This window comes from Labrus mixtus, chromosome 2 (assembly GCF_963584025.1).
Source record: "Labrus mixtus chromosome 2, fLabMix1.1, whole genome shotgun sequence".
NCBI lineage: Eukaryota > Metazoa > Chordata > Actinopteri > Labriformes > Labridae > Labrus > Labrus mixtus.
In genome coordinates, this window is record NC_083613.1 from 18,176,324 (window position 1) to 18,194,287 (window position 17,964).

A 17,964-nucleotide genomic window follows, 5' to 3' on the forward strand; every position below is an offset into this window, starting at 1 on the left:
TTTAGGGGCGCTGGTGGCCTGATGGTTAGTTCAGTGGCTCCTGTCCTCAAAGCAGACAGCGTAGGTTCAAATCTGTGGCTCCTTTCCCACATGTCATTCCCCAATCTCCCCCTGATTTCAGACTCTATCCACTGTCCTGCCTCTACAATACAGGCATAAAAAGACCACATAACTTTTTAAAAAATTTAAGCAAATTTAGAGACATTGCGTGTTTCAGGTTCGGCTGCTACTTCAGGTTGACCAAAACTTAAAGCAAGTTATTTGAGTAAAAATGTCCTCATCCTCGTTGAATAGAAAGGGAAGGTTTAATTATGTTAGCCCATACCAGCCATCTCCGGGCTTTGTTTTTAAATCTTATCCTGAAAATCATGATCTAGAGCAAATTAGGTGTTCATCACATAAAACCAAAAGGGAACCTTGAAGCTATATCTCACTAACTGCTTTGTACAGGCCCCAGGTCTTAGAAATATCTGTTTCCATAGCATTATGTGTGCTTTTCCAAGGAACATACTCTGGTACATCCCTACTCAACATTCATTCAGTCTCTCTCGCTCTCTCTCGCTCTCTCTCTCTCTCTCTCTCTCTCTCTCTCTCTCTCTCTCTCTCACTCTCCCTCTCTCTTTCCCCAAGAGTCTTTCTGATCCCTTTCCCTCTGTCTGTCCCTCTCTGAGCTTCCTCACCCTGTCACCCCTACCCACCTCTAACTGGGTGAATTTTTACATCTGGTTATGGAAGGGCAAGCAGTTAGCCTTCCTCCTGCAGCAGTACGATCATCTGTAGCCACAGAGAGAGAGAGAGAGAGAGAGAAGACAAAGCCACCACCCCAGTACCCTTATTTTTGCTTAATATATAAAGGACAGGGCTTACTGTTCATAACATGCTATAGTGTTCCCAACTGAACCAAAGTGGAATCATCTGAAACCTTAAATATACATTTATCCATTATGTCATTTCCTTATGTTTTATCATAGCTCCTGATGGACTGAACAATTTATTTAATTGGTGGATTACACAGATACTTCACTTTATTAAATGAGGCTACAAACTTATGATCGCATATACCAGATCTTGTTCATTTCTAAATGTTGCCCAGTTGGCAGCAAAATGTTGAACTATCAAAGATTACAATAGTGTTTTTAATTATCAACTGTATGTAAATGAACAAGTTATTTTTGGATTCAGATCTCATGACTTTACATTTGCTATACGGGCAGTATTACAATAACTTTTTTTTAACTTTTGATGCTTAGTAATTGATTGAGTGTCATGCTGCGGCTGATGTTCATGATGTCCTTTTAGATGGATGTTTTTATTTCATATGCGTTTTGGACTACAATCAAATCCTTCTCTGGTTCCTTTGGATGAGGTCTCTGTATTTTGAAAAACAGTTTAGAATTCTCTACTGTATAATTTCATTCAAAAGCCAGTGTTGATGTATTGTGTTATGTCTTACATATCTCTCAAACTGTCTGCTAGTATTGCACATGAACTCCTGTTGTCCTCGAACCCTGAGCTGGTACTTATTTTGCTGTCTTTCAGTGTAGCCAGGATGAATGTCTTCCAATTACACTGGGTTAAAGTAGATGCAGATAAGACTATCACTCTTTCTTTTCAAACATGAGGCACCATTGTAGTTCATTGTAAAATTAGATATGAGGTGTGTTTTCAGGGTCATCTCTTAAAAGAGTTTTCTAAGGCGTGCTTGGTGTAAGACTGTTTAAAGTCATGCTGAAGTGAGTTTTGACACTTGAAAATGTAGGACCAGTGTGTGTTTTGAGTTTCATTGAAAATCTTGGAAGTGTACGTTCGATTATCACTGAAGTCTGTATAAGCTATCAAGTTGCATGGTGGTGTTGGCTTGTTCAAGACTATATTTAGGATATCTCATGACTGTGTGCATGCCAGGCTATGGAATGAGTGTGAAATAAATAACAATGTGTGTTAATGTGTGTTTTTGTATGTGAAAGTGTGTGTTTGTGTGTTTGTGCGTGCATATACACACACAGAGAAACACACACATACACAATTGCTAACAAATTACTAGCTGTGGAAGATATAGTCTTATCCTATAATCTAATGTAACACTATCATGAGATCTTTTGAATGATGTGTTCAGATGCATGTGAGGTTACACAAACCTTAAAGACATGTGGTCGACTGTGGTAACATTGAAACAGTAGGGATAAACAGTTAGTGGCAGCCTAAGTGAGCAGAGCACCAGGAAAACAAATTAATAAAAACAGAAACGCTAGGTGATTGTATCAATGACAACAATCCAGATTATAAACCTTCTGAATTCATCAGTTTTGAAACTATGCTGGAAGAATCCAAATGTAAAATAACTCTTAGACATTAAAGGGTGAACACAACTCGATTTTGTAACAAAAGCACTTCAAGGGAACCATTTAAGTAAACACAGAAAAGCAGAACACAAGATAAATCGAGGATTGATACTGTTTGTTTTTTATATTACAAATATATATAGGCCTATAGATAAAGATTAGCAAAAAGAAGAAAAAGTGAATGAATTTAGTGATCAATCTCAGTATTAGGGTTTATTTAAAAAGTCTGGTAATACAAATGTTGAATAATTAGAATTAGTTTTTCCCTAATTCACAAAAAGGCACTTGAAATGTGGTCCCCACAAGGATAGAGTACAAGAACACACACACACACACACACGCACACACACACACACACACACACACACACAGATCCCTGGTTTTCTCTGAACACTCTGGAGTGGAAGTTGTGCGCAGTCTTGCTGTTTCTAAAATTAGACTGCTGGATCTTCGTACATAATGCTAATACTCCAGAATGGGATGCTAGGAGACACGTGACGTCACCAACTGATGACATCATCCCCCTCACTGATGTCACAGCTGCTATTTTTGGAGGCCCAGTTGTGACATGGAGGCATATAACTAGTAAAATGAGTAATACGGCATGAAAATGACTGGCAGTGCTGCGCGAGCACCCTGTTATGTGTTCAACAAATCGGCATGAAAACACCCAAATACTTACCACAGGCACATGCGCACACATGTGTATCTGCCTGGTGGTTTGTGTGTTCCTGCTTTCTTTCATTTCAAAAACAGGTTCATTTTCTTTAAATCATTCTACTGTTGAACGGGTCTGTTGGATTTTCATGGACACACAAACAGTCATTCCCCTGTAAATGTTTTCCCACTACCACATGTTCTTTGCTGCTGGGCTCTCCCACGTGGGCGAAATGTGTGTGTGTGTGTGTGTGTGTGTGTGTGTGTGTGTGTGTGTGTGTGTGTGTGTGTGTGTGTGTGTGTGTGTGTGTGTGTGTGTGTGTGTGTGTGTGTGTGTGTGAGGAAGAAGTCTGTGTGTGTGTGTGTGTGAGGAAGAAGTCTGTGTGTGTGAGAGAAAGAGTGAGAGAGAGCAGATCGTCCCTGCGTGGGTAGTGTACAGTGTGTACAGGAAACACCCCACTTTGGAGCAGGAGAGTGAGCAAGTGAGTGGGTGGGCGGCTGATCGATGAGTGTGTTCACTTTGTAGCTTGTTGAGCTGATGTGTGTGTTTGTGACAAAGTAATAGGTGGGTTGCTGCGCTGTACTGTGGTTGGTGTGTACTTAAATGTGTGTGTGTGTGGGTGTGTGGGACAGAGCGAGTGTGCGTGAACCTTGGGAGCTCCCATGGTGGTGTCCACCCCCGCCTCCATAATTCAGCCACAATTACAAGGCTCTCCTCTGCCGCAGCTAATGAAACCATAAGTCACACACACAAGCACACACACAAAGGCGCACACACACTACCACATAAACACACACACCACTGCAGCAGAACCAACCAAGCAGTGGGAGAAAGTGGGAAGTTGAAAGTGTAACAGAGAATGAAAAAGAAAGGAAAAAAAAAAAGGTTTGAGGATTGGAGGACAGTTTTGGTGAGATTGTTTGTCTGTGCAGAAGTTATGTAAATCCTTCTTTACCTTGTTCTTATTTAAAGAGTATCAGTGAAATAATACACTCTGACCACTGCATGGTCAGACTGGGAACTATTCCAATAGTATGACAAATGTAGCGGAATTAAGAAAATTGTATCATGCATTTGATTTCAAATCATAGCAGTAATTGATGATCCAAAAGATGTGTCAACATCTCTGTGATTCTATACCCTCACAGGTTAAGAGGCTAGCTTATAATTTAGTACCAGTGCCAATAGCCTATGGAATTTTCAAATGAAAAAAACAACAACATGTAAACGAGAAATACTTTAAAAGCCAATGGCACTGAACACTTCTGTTCAAACATTTCAATGCACTTCATGCCACACTGCTGTGTCATCCTTGTTGTTTATTTCTCAATTTGATCATTTTTTTTGTTTGTTGGTATAATCAGACATCATTGCTGCTGTTAAAACAGGTGTTGAAAGAACTCTTGAAGCAGCTCATGATATATAACTGTTCCTTGCATTTAACAAGCGGCATTAAAAGTCTTCAGGCCATGGCGTATTCGAAAACAACCAGCAGCCACCTAAAGCTTTGTTTGATTTATTGACTGATACTCTGGGCTATAGGACAGCAAACTGAAGCGATGCTCCCAAACAGAAAAGCCAATACTAATAGCCAATAAACTGATCGTGCTGAATATCTTATATAGCAGACACTTGAAATGTTGTGTGATAAGGCAGGAAGTTTACAAAGCTAGTCCAACAGCCAGGAAGTCAGTGGTTCAACCCCGACGGCAATTTCAATTTTGACAAAGACACCAAAGACATACTGTAGATATCTCCACACAATGCTGCTGCTGCTGCTCATTTACACTCAACTCACCTCTCTCTGTCTCTGCCTCTGTGCCATGTTGTGCTTGGTGGCAGTGTGCGCCTGGAGGCCAGCGCATTTGGTCAAGAAAAATCTTCCTTTTACACTCACTGCCTTCTGCTTAAAACGCCGATGCAGAGAGGAATAGAAAGGGAGAAAGAGAGGGAGGACGAGATCGCTCCAGGCACAGCAGTTTCACAGAAAAGTGAAGGCCTGCAGTCTTCTCACTTCTGCTCTTGTCTCCATAACGCTTTCCTTGTCCACTTTCAATACATTCTTTTGCCATTTCCTTAGATCTCCCCCCTTTAATGCCATCCCCAATTTGATTCCCGGCACAGTTTCTTTTTTGTATTATCTTGTATTTGTTTCATACTTTACAACAGTTGCTGCTTGCTTCTATAAATTAATCCATGAATTTCATGTCATCTTGTGTGAAAGTTCCTCAGAGTAAAATCGTTCTCGACCTCTATTATTAAACAAATAAATCACCATCAATCATAAAACTTAAACTTAAACGTTTCTTGGTAACTTAGTAGCCTACTTAAAAACATATATATTTTTTTTTGTTTCATCAAAAAATGAGCCTGAGTCTAACATATGGTACAGTGTCGAGCAACTTAACACTTGACCTAACACTAACTTAAGTTAGCATGATGTGATTTTTGTATCAATCAGTTATATTTTAATTTCTTTCTGAAATCAAACAGACCTGTGTTTAAAAACATACTATGAGCTTCATGTGTCTCTGGTTTTTATTCTAAACTTATTTGAGTTGTGTGCTGAAATTTAAAGCTTTAGCGAATGTAACAACACAAGCCATGGACCAGTAGAGTTTGGAAAATAATGAATTCAAATTTGATTACAAAATACAACCTTGCTGCCATATATATTGGCTGTCACTGATAGAATATGCCCTGTGTGTGTGTGTGTGTGTGTGTGCGTGTGTGTGTGTGTGTGTGTGTGTGTGTGTGTGTGTGTGTATGCGTGTGTTTGTGTGTGTTTGTGTCTTGAAAGTGTGGAGCAGCCAGCAGAGTGTTCATCTCTAGTGTGTGATAAATCACGTGTAGTACGGGTGTACTGTATGTGTGTATGTGTGTGACAGGAGGCATTTCTGCTTACTCTGTATAAAAAGACACGTGTGTCTGATTGTGCATGCAGCATGTGGCTGGATAAAGAGGCCTTCCACCTTGAAGACAATTTGCCCTGACAGCTCATGTCAATGAAGAAGCGGAGATGGGGTTAAAACAAATACGATGGAAGAGGAAGAGGAGTCGATGCTTGATGCATTGCCAAGTCTGAGGTCACCTTAATATTTGATCTGCTTCAGTGAATGGATTCAGCTTGGTACAACTATAAGAGAGAGTGAAATTAGATTTTAGATTTGGGGATTGATGGAAGTAAGAACGACAGAAGTAGAAACACAAAGAGGAGGAAAAAAGAGCTGGAGTTATCATCAACATAACATTCAAAACAAAATCAAGGACAAGCGTGCTTTTTTTCCTTATAGAGCTAAAGTGTCTTTTTTTGTCTGTTTGGTCAAAACTTTTATTAGTGAAGTTTGAAATCTTGTTACACAATAACAAAATTGGACAGGGAAAGATACATGAGCAGAATTTAAATGCAGGCGAAGTGATTATCTCGAGTGTCTAAATCACTCTACGACTCCTAAAAGGTAGCGTTGTAGACATGGAAAATACTCTGAAACAAAATTAAACCACATGGTTCAGTTATTCAAATATTTGAGAATCTCAGAGACTGATTGACTGTGCATGACCAGTCATACATTTTGAAGTTATTTTTCTGTGTACAGTGTTTAAACTGATTGGAACAATGGAAATAACTACTAAAATATGTGCTTAGGTTCATCTTTGCATATATTTAAACCTGTCTTAATGGTTAAACTGAATTTATTCACAGCACACACTGGAAAACAACATTATTTTAAAGGAGCCTTGGATTGAACATTGGACAGATATTGATTTGTGGAGATGAATTCTGGTTGGATGTGGTAGCCCAACGTTGAATTCTGGTTTAAACTTAAAACTGAACATATTCCAAAACCAAACATTGGCTTAAAATCTGCTAACAAGTTTTAATACAAGTTTAAATTTGTCAAGATGCCATTGGTGTGAGACAATCATCAATGTTGGATTTTGGTTATATGGTAAAACCAACAAGAAATGTATTTATAAAACTGTAAGAATGTCCCTTAGCTGACATTGGCATTGTGACGGTTTAAAGTCTACTCTTCTTCAAGGTAATGTAGGAGTGAAATGTTCAGATGTTGGATTATGGTTACTTTGAAACATGTGGAGACCAACAAATTACCATCATCAGCTCTGGTCAGTTTTCTGTGTTAAAATTATGTTGGTTTCAGTCATTGTCCTGCACAATCTACATCTAACCAAATATCAACATCTAGTAATATGAATGGCTAGAAGGTGAAAGATGATAAAGATGCAGATTAACCAATCTGACACGCCTCTTTGTTTCTCAAATATTTTTGTTAGCAGTACATGTATGATATCTTCAAACACAACAAATTTGAGAGTTAAATGGTTAACAACACTTGATAGAAATGGATGACTTACTGTTTGAATTGTTATTTTACTGACTTATTCATTTATGTTTTAAATGAGAAAAATGTATCAAGAGTGAAGAAGAAACAATATGATATCTAAAAGAGAAGCAGAAGTATGCATGAAACGGAAGCCACACACATTTTTTAAATTTGTTGCCTCAGAATCTGATCAGCCTCTGCTACCATGGAAGCCCCATAAAAACCCAGAGGCCAATCAGCAAATCAGCCACACAGAGGACAAACAGAGAGACAGCTGATGGACAGACTGATAGGGGAGGGAAAGAGGACAGAGACAGACGGGGAGTTAGAAAGATGAAGTGATAGAGCGATGGAGAGAGGAGATGGACACACTACCAAGTGGAGGAGAGTCTGCGATCTTACAGGAGATAGGAATGTGGAAATATATGTAATGATATACTTTTGTCAACCTGAAGTTGTATAATTTCAAACCTGAGAGAATCTGATGTGTTTGTTGTTTTTTCAATGTTAATGCAATACTGTTGTCGATTTTATATTATCAAAGGTGGTTTTTAAACCTTTAACTAATGGTGGATGTAGCTACCATTACGTAATCCATTGGTTAGAAGACTGTTTTTTGGGGTTTGTGTGTAAATTCAATATAGGCTAGTATTGTTTGGCAATACAATTATTATTGTATTAGACCCAGCTTAGACAATATTTGAACTAAAGGTTGGTGTACAAATTGCTACAGAAATACCCTGATTCAAGGGCTAAAATCAAGGCAACTTGACAATCTCAACATAACCCTGCTTACAGACACGATGGGACCTTATTTAGGCTACCCAATGGACATCATGCTGTAAAGAGAAAACCTATTATTTAGACTATAAACTTGTTATGAAAATGTTTACCAATATTTGAAAGCAAGTAAGAAGTAGGTTAATTTGTCATAGAATTCATTCAAGTCAATGGAATGACCTCTTACTGGCCATTAGAAAGAAAGCAGTTAGGGACCTTGGGCCTTGGTTTCACTTTTAAAGGCAACATCCTCAACGCCCACAGTCTATGGTTTCAACATACATACCATGGCACAATTGATTTCAACTCCTTTTGAGAAGTATCTTTTTCATTGTTGTAGTATCTAGTGGTGTAGTTTGTAACCATACCCATGACTTTAGAGTCTGCAGTGCTGTTTTTAAAGAAGCTACTCATTTTTAAAAGTTGTTAGAGATCAAGGAAAAGTGGCCACTAAAACAAAACCAATAGACAAAGACCATCTTGTCACAAAAAAAAAGAGACAAAATGTTTACTTTGATGCATTACTGTTGAGAGCATTTATAGGCTGGATGCTTCAGCTCTCAATTTAAAGTCATGTGTTTTTCCATTCTTATCATCTTTCAAATTGGTTATTTTTTATATTTATTGCAATATCTTTAGCGTTTGTCTAGGGATGACGATCATGTCAATGACAACTTATTTTGCCTTCATGTGTGTGTTCAGGTGCCGTACGAGCCTCCAGCATCTTCCCCATCCTGAGTGTGATCCTGCTCTTCATGGGGGGGCTCTGTATCGCCGCCAGCGAGTTCTACAAGTCACGCCACAACATCATCCTCAGCTCCGGCATCCTTTTCGTCTCTGCAGGTACGGACGCAATGAGAGGGTGGACACGAGGAAGGGTTAGGGAAGGAGGCACTGGATGAGGATGGCAGAAGGAGAAGGAAATGTAAGAGTGAAAGTATGAAGGACAAAAGTGAGGGAGGAAGCTACAGGAAGTAAGGGGAATGCGGTCATACTGTACATTTACAGAACAGTATTTGTTTTTATTTAGTGTATGGCCTCTGGCCAACTGAAACATATAAGTCAATAATATACACTATGTAACAGTTTTTCTCTCCTAACTTCTCTCTGGCTCCTTAATGCTTTGCAATGTAGTCTGTTGATTGGTGCTGAACAGTGAGAGTACCAAAAGCTTTCCCCTGAAAGCAGCCCTCCACTGTGTAGAGGGGTGAGAGAGAACCACACAGTTTGAAACCATAAAACAGAAAACATGACCTAAAAGACAATTTAGACTGAAGCACTCTGTATCTGATGGAACTTAAGATAATTAGCTATTCCTGGAGCACAACAGATATATACTAAAAAGCTGTACTTATACTGTACCTCAAAAATGTCATTTATTTTTCCGCCATATTGGTCCGTATGTATTGGTAAATTTGCATAAATAAAAATGTTAAGAGCTGATTTAATGTCACACTATAAGTCTATGTCCTAACAGCATGCATGAAAAATTAGCTTGATTCCATAGTTTCCCATTGGAGCGTCTTAACAGCCTGCGAGCGATGAAGTGAGAAGCAGTGCGACACGACCCACCATTTAGACCCTGACACCCCGTTTCGATTTAGAGTCCTTTCCCAAGCAAACACATGGACTAGGAATGAGAGAGATGGAAAAAAGTGCTGGGAGTGTCCGACAGGATTTCCCCTTTCTCACTTAACAAAGCTTGTTAGCTTGTTTTACAAAGTGGAGATAGTGGTAGATTAATAATATCCCTATGTGTGATTGAAATGTTGGGTTCTTCTGACACGGTTAACGCTGTAGAAAACTTTATTCGGCACAACATTTCTCACCCTTGAAATCAAGCATCAAATGTTACACTGTTTGCAAGGCAAAACTGGAATTCAGAGAGCAGAGAAGTGAATATTTGACAGATGCAGTTTGGAAAGCTAGTGACTGTTGTTGCGCTATGTGAAGCGATATCTGGCGCTCACATGCTGTAAGGACACTGACGAAAAAAGACAAAGGGAAACATTGGTGTAAGCCATGTTTCTGAACAAAAGGAACACAAATGTTTGTTGCAGAGCAGCTAGAATTAAAATGTCCTGTTTAGGAGACAGCTGAAGCCATGATGATGCATAATAATCACCAGGTGATGCATTACCCAGGGGTGTGTACCATAAAACATTCAGCCTCAGGATGAAGCTAGGGAGACAAAGACAGTCCATGTTGCCATTTTGCTGGAGCACTTTTTGCACTTTTGTGTGTGTGTGTGTGTGTGTGTGTGTGTGTGTGTGTGTGTGTGTGTGTGTGTTTGTACTCTGGTTCTAGGCCATGGCCTACTGTGCTGCACTACATAACTAGTTCCCCTCCAAGTCAGAAGTGAGAGATGCAGTTCTCTCGGTTTCTCTCACTCTCTTTTTCGCTCTGTCTGTCTCTCTCGCCCTGTTGCTAGGCTAAGAGAAGGCCACTGGGATTACACTCTAAAAATATGGTGTCCCTGATACTCTTCTGCTCTGATCCATCTCAATCAGGCCCTCGAAGCCCTCACACCTCAGCCTGCTTTTCCATACTGTTTCAACAGTATTTATTTTACTGTGTATCTGCATATTTGACCTTTTTGTCTGTCTGCATGTCTGTCCATGTGTTGATTTCTGGCTACAGAGAGTTGACTATGTTTGAACATGGTTTTTGGTGGGAAAGGTAAAGAGAAAATCTAAATATCAAATCACATATAATCTGCATCTCAAAAAGGGAGAGAGGTTTTAGGTAAAATAGGAAAATGAAGAAAATTGTACATGTATGAGTAGATATGAAGTTTATTCTACCATTGAGTTATATGTGTGGACTGATGGGCTGCATCTATCACAAAATTGTTAAGTTAAGCATTTGCGCCAAAAAAAAGGTGAAACTCCCAAATAAAAAGAAACACTGTCATTGTAAAAGATGTGTCACACTATTTGACTGAGGTTTCCACATTGAGCTGTAAGACTACACAGTTGAAAAATGACAAATCCTAACCTTTATTGACCTTGAAAATCTATTCCAAGAAACCCATTGGACCTGAAAAAGATACATATACATGACCTGTTTTTGCCCAAGATACTAAGAATCTGTTTTTATTGAACTGTTTTTGGCCAGGTATTTAGTGGTTGTTATTTAGCTGCCGCGATGTGCCTGTCTCAATTGATTCTGGAAAAAAGTATTTCAGAGACAGCAGAGGAATTGCTAGGTTTAATCTCATGTGTTATACATTTTCTTTTAGCTTTGATTGATTGATTGACCATGATTAATCCTGGAGTGGAATTCAACGGTCCAGGGTAAAACCGATGAAGACTTTTACTCAAAATCACCTTGAGGTCCAAACTTTGACAAACGTTGTCATTTACATTTTAAAGTTTGACAAGCTAACAAAAATGACATCTGTGACAATTTTGGTTGCTTTGTGAGTGGGCCTTCTTGGCCAACAGTATGGCTTTAGTTTAAGGTTTGTCTAATCTCCTTGCTTCTGTCTTTGACGCAGGTCTGAGCAACATCATAGGCATCATTGTGTATATATCAGCCAACGCCGGGGACCCTTCCAAGAGTGACTCCAAGAAGAACAGCTACTCCTACGGCTGGTCCTTCTACTTTGGTGCCCTCTCCTTTATCATGGCCGAAATGGTGGGCGTGCTGGCCGTGCACATGTTCATCGACCGCCATCGGGAGCTGCGTGTGGGGGCACGAGCCGCTGACTACCTCCAAGGTGCGGCCATCACACGCATTCCTAGCTACCGCTACCGTTATCGACGCCGCTCACGCTCTTCGTCCCGTTCAACAGATCCCTCGCACTCTCGTGAAGCATCGCCAGTGGGCCTGAAGGCCTTCGGGACGCTGCCCTCAACTGAGCTGTCCATGTACACGCTGCCCAAGGGCCAAACGGGCACCCCGACAGCCACCTATAACTCCACGGAGAGGGACCACAACTTCCTGCAGGTCCACAACTGCATCCAGAAGGACCTGAAAGACTCAGGCGGCAATTCCGCCAACCGACGCACCACACCTGTATGAAACTGATGGAAGGACCTCAGACACTAGAAAAATCAGAGGGAATCTGGGGGGAGGCGGCAGAAGACAGATAATGGTGTAAGGCAACAGGAAGAGGCTTATGGATGGGGTCAGGAGTTAGCAACAGAGGGGGAGTTCTGAACACTCCACAGCACCTCAGATGATCATTGAGTTTCTGTTTTAAAAAAAGGAAACAGAGAAAAAATGCATAAAAAAAGAAACATGCATGATTTTCCCATCTACCATTGTTTAACAAGTTTTGAACATGTTTGTAAAGATTTGAGGGTGAGGATGGGGAAAGAGGAGTGGGGAGGGGGGTGGGGGTGGCCGGTGATTGTCTGTCTCGGGGCTGTGGAACAATGGAGTGGTGAGCTGGGCCGGACTACTTGTTAAAAGGCGATCTTTATATTTTTTACTCTTCCGCAGTCTGATGGAAAAGGCGACGTAGTTGACCCCTCAGCCCCGCCTATGATCCCGCCCTCACACTACCATCCCACAAGCCCCCCAACACACAAACCCAACCTCCCTTTGACCCAGCTCCTTTCTTTAGTTGCTGTATCTTCTTGATTTCATTCTTTATTCGCATTAATACTGTGAACCTTTGCGGTGTGGGATTTTAGCAGGGAGCAACTCAAACCGCAAAAAAAAAAAAAGACAAAAAAGGAAAAAAACACGTAAGTTAATATATGTATTGATTATATAAATATATGAATATATATGTTAATAAATCATGACTAGATTTCCCTGGAGCAAAAATACCAACAAGAAAAAAAGAAAACGAAGTAACCTACAAGTGAAACTAAATAAAGTCTTCACGGAAACCAAACCAAGCCGGAGGATTCATCAAGACTGGCTCGATTGAAGGGCAAAGGCATCATCAGCCTTCTTAATAAACTGATATTGGTTAGTATTAGACACATTATAACATTCTTTTTCAACTACAAAAAAAATCTTTTGGCCTCCTGCCGAAACCCTGGCAGCCACCGTTATTCAAGGTAACCAACAGGTCAAAGGTTGACCTTGCTTCTTTTCTTTTTTTTTTTTGCTCCATAAAGGGGCGGAGTGAAGTGAGAACTCTCGTCGGCAGATGATCTCTCAGTAAACTTCATCAAGACTGTGGACAATGAAGCGTCACTACTGCCAAAGACACAAAGTAGTGCGTGAGAGAAACATGGCTACCAGCAAGGTGAAGCTAAGTGACTCCAAAAAATTAAGAATTTACATGCATGCTAATCAAAATCATCCGGTCTGCTTTTAAGGAACCTATGTTTTGAACAACTGAACAATGATACCATGTAAGGGCAGAGGGGTGTCAAAGTAGAAATTAATGTTACAGTACTGTGTCTATTTCAATTTTTCATTTCTTTTTTATTTTAACAGGGTTATTTGGGTTGGGGCTTCATTACGCTTGAAACAAAAAGAACAGACTTTTGAGAACTTATCAAAGCTTTTTTTTTTTTAAGAAGACATTTTTGCCTTTTGATTTTAATTTCATTTTCTCAGACTCTCACACAGCCTTAGTCTCTTTTTTTGTCTCTTTTTTTCTTGTTCTTTGGGTTTTGCGTTGTGTTGTTGTAAATGAGAATTTAAAAAAAGCATAATGTCTTTCAAGGTGCCAAAACTGAATGATTCTGAACTTGGATGCATCAAGTCCTGATGACGAATAAAAATTGAACCCCCCTGCAGGGAACAAAATGAGTCTTTGTTTTATCATGTTGGTCTTAAACTACAATGTTTCTCTGTTACATCAGCAAAGAGCAGTATTACATTGCCTCCATTATACATATGCATACAGTTGCCTTGACATTTTGCTTTATCTAGGTGGATAAATGCTGTGGAAGAGAGGACCATTCTTTGAGTCTCTAATGGGATACATCCAGAAAAAGTTTGCTAATTCTGTTTGCTATGTGTAAGCAGAGATGAACAAGAGTTGTGTTGCATGAGTTGTTTTCTTCACCATTAGTGCCACCAAATGATTTCTTCTCTGCTAAAGAAATGCTAACATTTATTTTGCAGACTAGATACCCTATCAGGTATCTGTAACACATTAAACTTACTAACTCAACATTTTTGATCCCTCATTACAGGAAAATTCACATTATAGGGCTGTGCGGTTATAATCAAGGATCAGGATGAAGCTGATTTATATGTATGGATAGCTCTAACAGTCATTACGCAGAAATAAAGCAGCAGCTATGAGCAAGCCTAAAAAAAAAAAAAAAAATCAGAAGTATTTTGAAAAGAAAGAGGAGAGATTGTTATAATGTCTGTTCTTTTTCCCTTTTTGCCTAGTTTTATTTTTACCATGCATTAAGTTTCTGTAAGTGCTTGTTGAAATTTAGATTTGTAATTCTGGTTGTTAAGGATTTGTCTGTTTCTGTAATGAAGCAGTGTTTACTGATAACAACTATAACTATTTTCTGCTGCCCCCCAGAATATGTATGTAGGCATTACTTCTATTAGTTGGCTTGAAATAAAGAAATTTTAGCTGACAGAAAAATGGTTGGCAACCTTTAGTACATATCGTCTCTCATACTGCACAACATTTTTACACAGAGAGCATGTGTAAAGACACAGTGTGTTTTTTCTTACCACTGTAACTTTTGCTGCTTTGCTAAATTGCTCATGATGGATAGGCCGGGTCTTTGTAATGTAGCAATAAGTAAGGTCTTTTAACCTGCTCTTTTGTAATGTTAACAGACAAAGAGTAAGGTCTTTTACCTGCTTTTTGTAAAGTGTCTCGAGAAAACACTTATGTTACACATTATGAGTTGACGCTATACAAATAAAAATTGATTGATTGATTGATTGATTGATTGATTGATTGATTGATTGATAAAATGCTTGACCCTCTCGGGCTCATGATGGTAGAAAAAGCAGAGGCATCCTTCCTCAGGATGCAAACAGTGTGTACTGCAACATGTTGGTTTGGTTTGTTATTGTAACACTATACACTGTACAATGGAAGCTCTGTACGTTATCCATCTGTGTTTATTCACTCCTTGCTCACTCATTCACTCTCTTATCATTACATCCTTATGCATTCGTTCAATCACTCTCTCACTCCCTCTCTATTTTCCCAATAGATCTTTTTTTTTGCCTGGCTGACCTGCTGTTCCATCAGCAACAGAATAAATGTCAAATTCTTCAACATCAGCCTTGATGACCTGCTGCATGATACTCTCTTTCTCTCTCTCTCACTCTCTCTCTCTCTCCCCTCCCTTGGTGTGATGATCAAAGTGGCTGGCATGTCTCTCTGCAGCACTGCTGTGATCACTGAAGAGAGGCGAGCAAGCGAGGGAGGGAAAGAGAAAGGAGGGAGGGAAGAAGGAAGGAGAGAGAAAGGAGAGTGGAGGAGTGGGACTGCCTGACCACACTGCCCCCCTCTGGTGTGGAGGTACACTATGATTTTTACATAGCAGTGTTTGCACTCATTGACCTTGGCAAAGTACACATATCATAAAATTTGAAAAAAATGAATTGGCTGTGAGAAGTTGCTGCACATTCAAGATATACTTCCCATAGTTTCTGCTCCCATCCAACAAGTGGTTCAACATCTATTCAGCATGAATCACAAATTGTAAATTGTAATTTATTTCTTTATTTCTTTGAGGGAGAGATAAAACAAATTAGACATGGCATTGATTTCAGTCATGTTTCCGTCCAAAGTATTCAGAACCTTTAGCTCTAGCAAATACACTACAAGAAATGAAAAGATAAATTAGTCCTCTCATGAGAAAGCAACAGTTTTCTAACCCTTCATATTTATGCACGGCTAAATAACAGCAGCAGTGATGGTGTCATGTGATTTTCTTTTCCCTTTGCAGGTACCTGTTTTAGGTCCTGACTGCATTTCGCCTCTACATATTGCCTGACGGAGACCAGGCTTCGTTTTTCGTTCATCTGTCATTTGCAATTTTCTGAAGGTCGTTCACGTGTTGAGCACAATGGACAACGTGTATATTGTGCAAGCCTGCAGATTTTTCCCTGTGGTGAGTTCCTGCAGTGGAACCCTAGCTTGACTGAGCTTTACCGGTAGTAGCTAGTATGCTGCGGATTTGATCATAGAAAGTTCACGTGAAGTGGTTTCATCCTTTTGCCCTATCTCTAGGCTAGAGAGCGAGTATATACTTAATGCCCTAAAATGTTACTCCTTTTATGATGACTATTTCACATTTCAGGATGAACCATCAAGGACATCAGCCTTTGATTGTGTTTACCGTCCGTTTTACAATGTGTGTCATGAGGTCTGAAGAATGTATGTTTTATTTTACAAACCATTTAAAAAAAGAAGAAATGGCAGAGAGGTTTGTAAAGAAACAGAACATATTTGTTGTTGTGCTGTCAGCTATGAGACTTTATGGCAGATTTTTTTGTCACTCTGCAGTTCAGACGGGACTGTAGCAGATTCAGGGGAACAGCTGCTGTTTCCTCACCTGTAATTAGCAAGCTTTTTAGGTCACAGACAGTTAGGGGCTACAAAACTATTTTTTCAACATGCACACACACACACACACACACACACACACACACACACACACAGACACAGACACACACACACACACACACACACACAGACACACACACACACAGACACACACACACACACACACACACACACACACAGACACACACACACACACACACACACACACACACAGACACACACACACACACACACGCACGCACGCACGCACGCACGCACACACGCACACACACACACACACACACACACACACAGACAAACACACACACACAGACAAACACGCACACACACACACACACACACACGCACACACACACACACACACACACACACACACACGCACACACACACACACACACGCGCACACACACACACATACACACACACACACACACACACACACACACAGACAAACACACACACACAATCACACAGAGAGTAAGAGAGATCGAGGTTGAGGTCAATTCCATCATTAAATCATTCAATCAAAAATCTACATTAATATGGATTAGAATCATTTACAATTATGGTATGATGGTATTATTTGGTGGTCTTGCTTTGGGGCACGACTTCCATAATTTAAATGGTATGAATGGGAATGAACCTGCAGAAATGAATTACTTATTAATTTGCGGTGTTAAGGTTTGGAAACAGACTCAATGAAATTGAAAAGTCACCAGGCGGACAAAGAGCTGATCTGAAGGAAAATTGCATGAGAAAGAGAAAAAGGGCCAGTTTAGGTGTAAGATAAAATATGAGCTGGAACTCTTTGCTCTCTGCTCAGGCTGTGACATGAATACAAAACTGTGTGTTTGTTTGGGTGAGAAGCACTGCAGTGAAAAATAGCTACAAACCCCCTCCCTGATGTCCCAGAGTAGACCTTGCACAGACAGGACATTTATGCACAGATTGATTTGCTAAGGCTAATTGCGGCTGCCGATGCAGTGTAATTGGCTAATTACCAGACATGCTTTTGCTTTTACATGATTTGAAAGATCGCAGTAAACATCATTTGTAAAGTTTGAACATATGGCCACATGACATTTTGAGGTAATCCATGTATAAACAAAATTACCCAACATAGCAATTAGTGCTTCAGGTGTTGACTCAAGGTTTGGCAATTAAAGCACGTGGGAAGATTTCAACTGTCATTTTAAAGGCCCTTCAGTTTTAATTATGATAATTACCAGTGAATTTCTACTATCATGAGAACCCACCAGTCAATGTCACATGATGATTTATGTTTTAAATACATTCTAGTATGTCTGAGTGTTAGACCAGCTTACATGTTTAGCTTGGGTGAACAATTTACCGGACAAATACGTCTGT

At 39.8% G+C, this 17,964-nt stretch overlaps 2 protein-coding genes across 3 annotated transcripts in view; one reads left to right on the plus strand and one right to left on the minus strand.

The window, feature by feature from the left end:
* Window positions 1-13,847, plus strand: part of LOC132987158 (voltage-dependent calcium channel gamma-2 subunit-like) — a 65,895-nt gene extending 52,048 nt beyond the window's left edge. The window contains exons 3-5 of one of the 2 annotated variants that reach the window (XM_061054047.1): window positions 8,829-8,969; window positions 11,626-11,847; window positions 11,923-13,847. In XM_061054047.1, coding sequence (XP_060910030.1) covers window positions 8,829-8,969; window positions 11,626-11,847; window positions 11,923-12,152 — 593 coding nt within the window. In that variant the 3' untranslated portion in view covers window positions 12,153-13,847. Of the gene's footprint in view, window positions 1-8,828; window positions 8,970-11,625 lie in introns of both variants that reach the window. The other variant, XM_061054039.1, reaches the window with a different exon arrangement.
* Window positions 1-17,964, minus strand: part of LOC132987170 (protein CutA homolog) — a 140,584-nt gene that overhangs the window by 68,680 nt on the left and 53,940 nt on the right. The window lies entirely within an intron of this gene.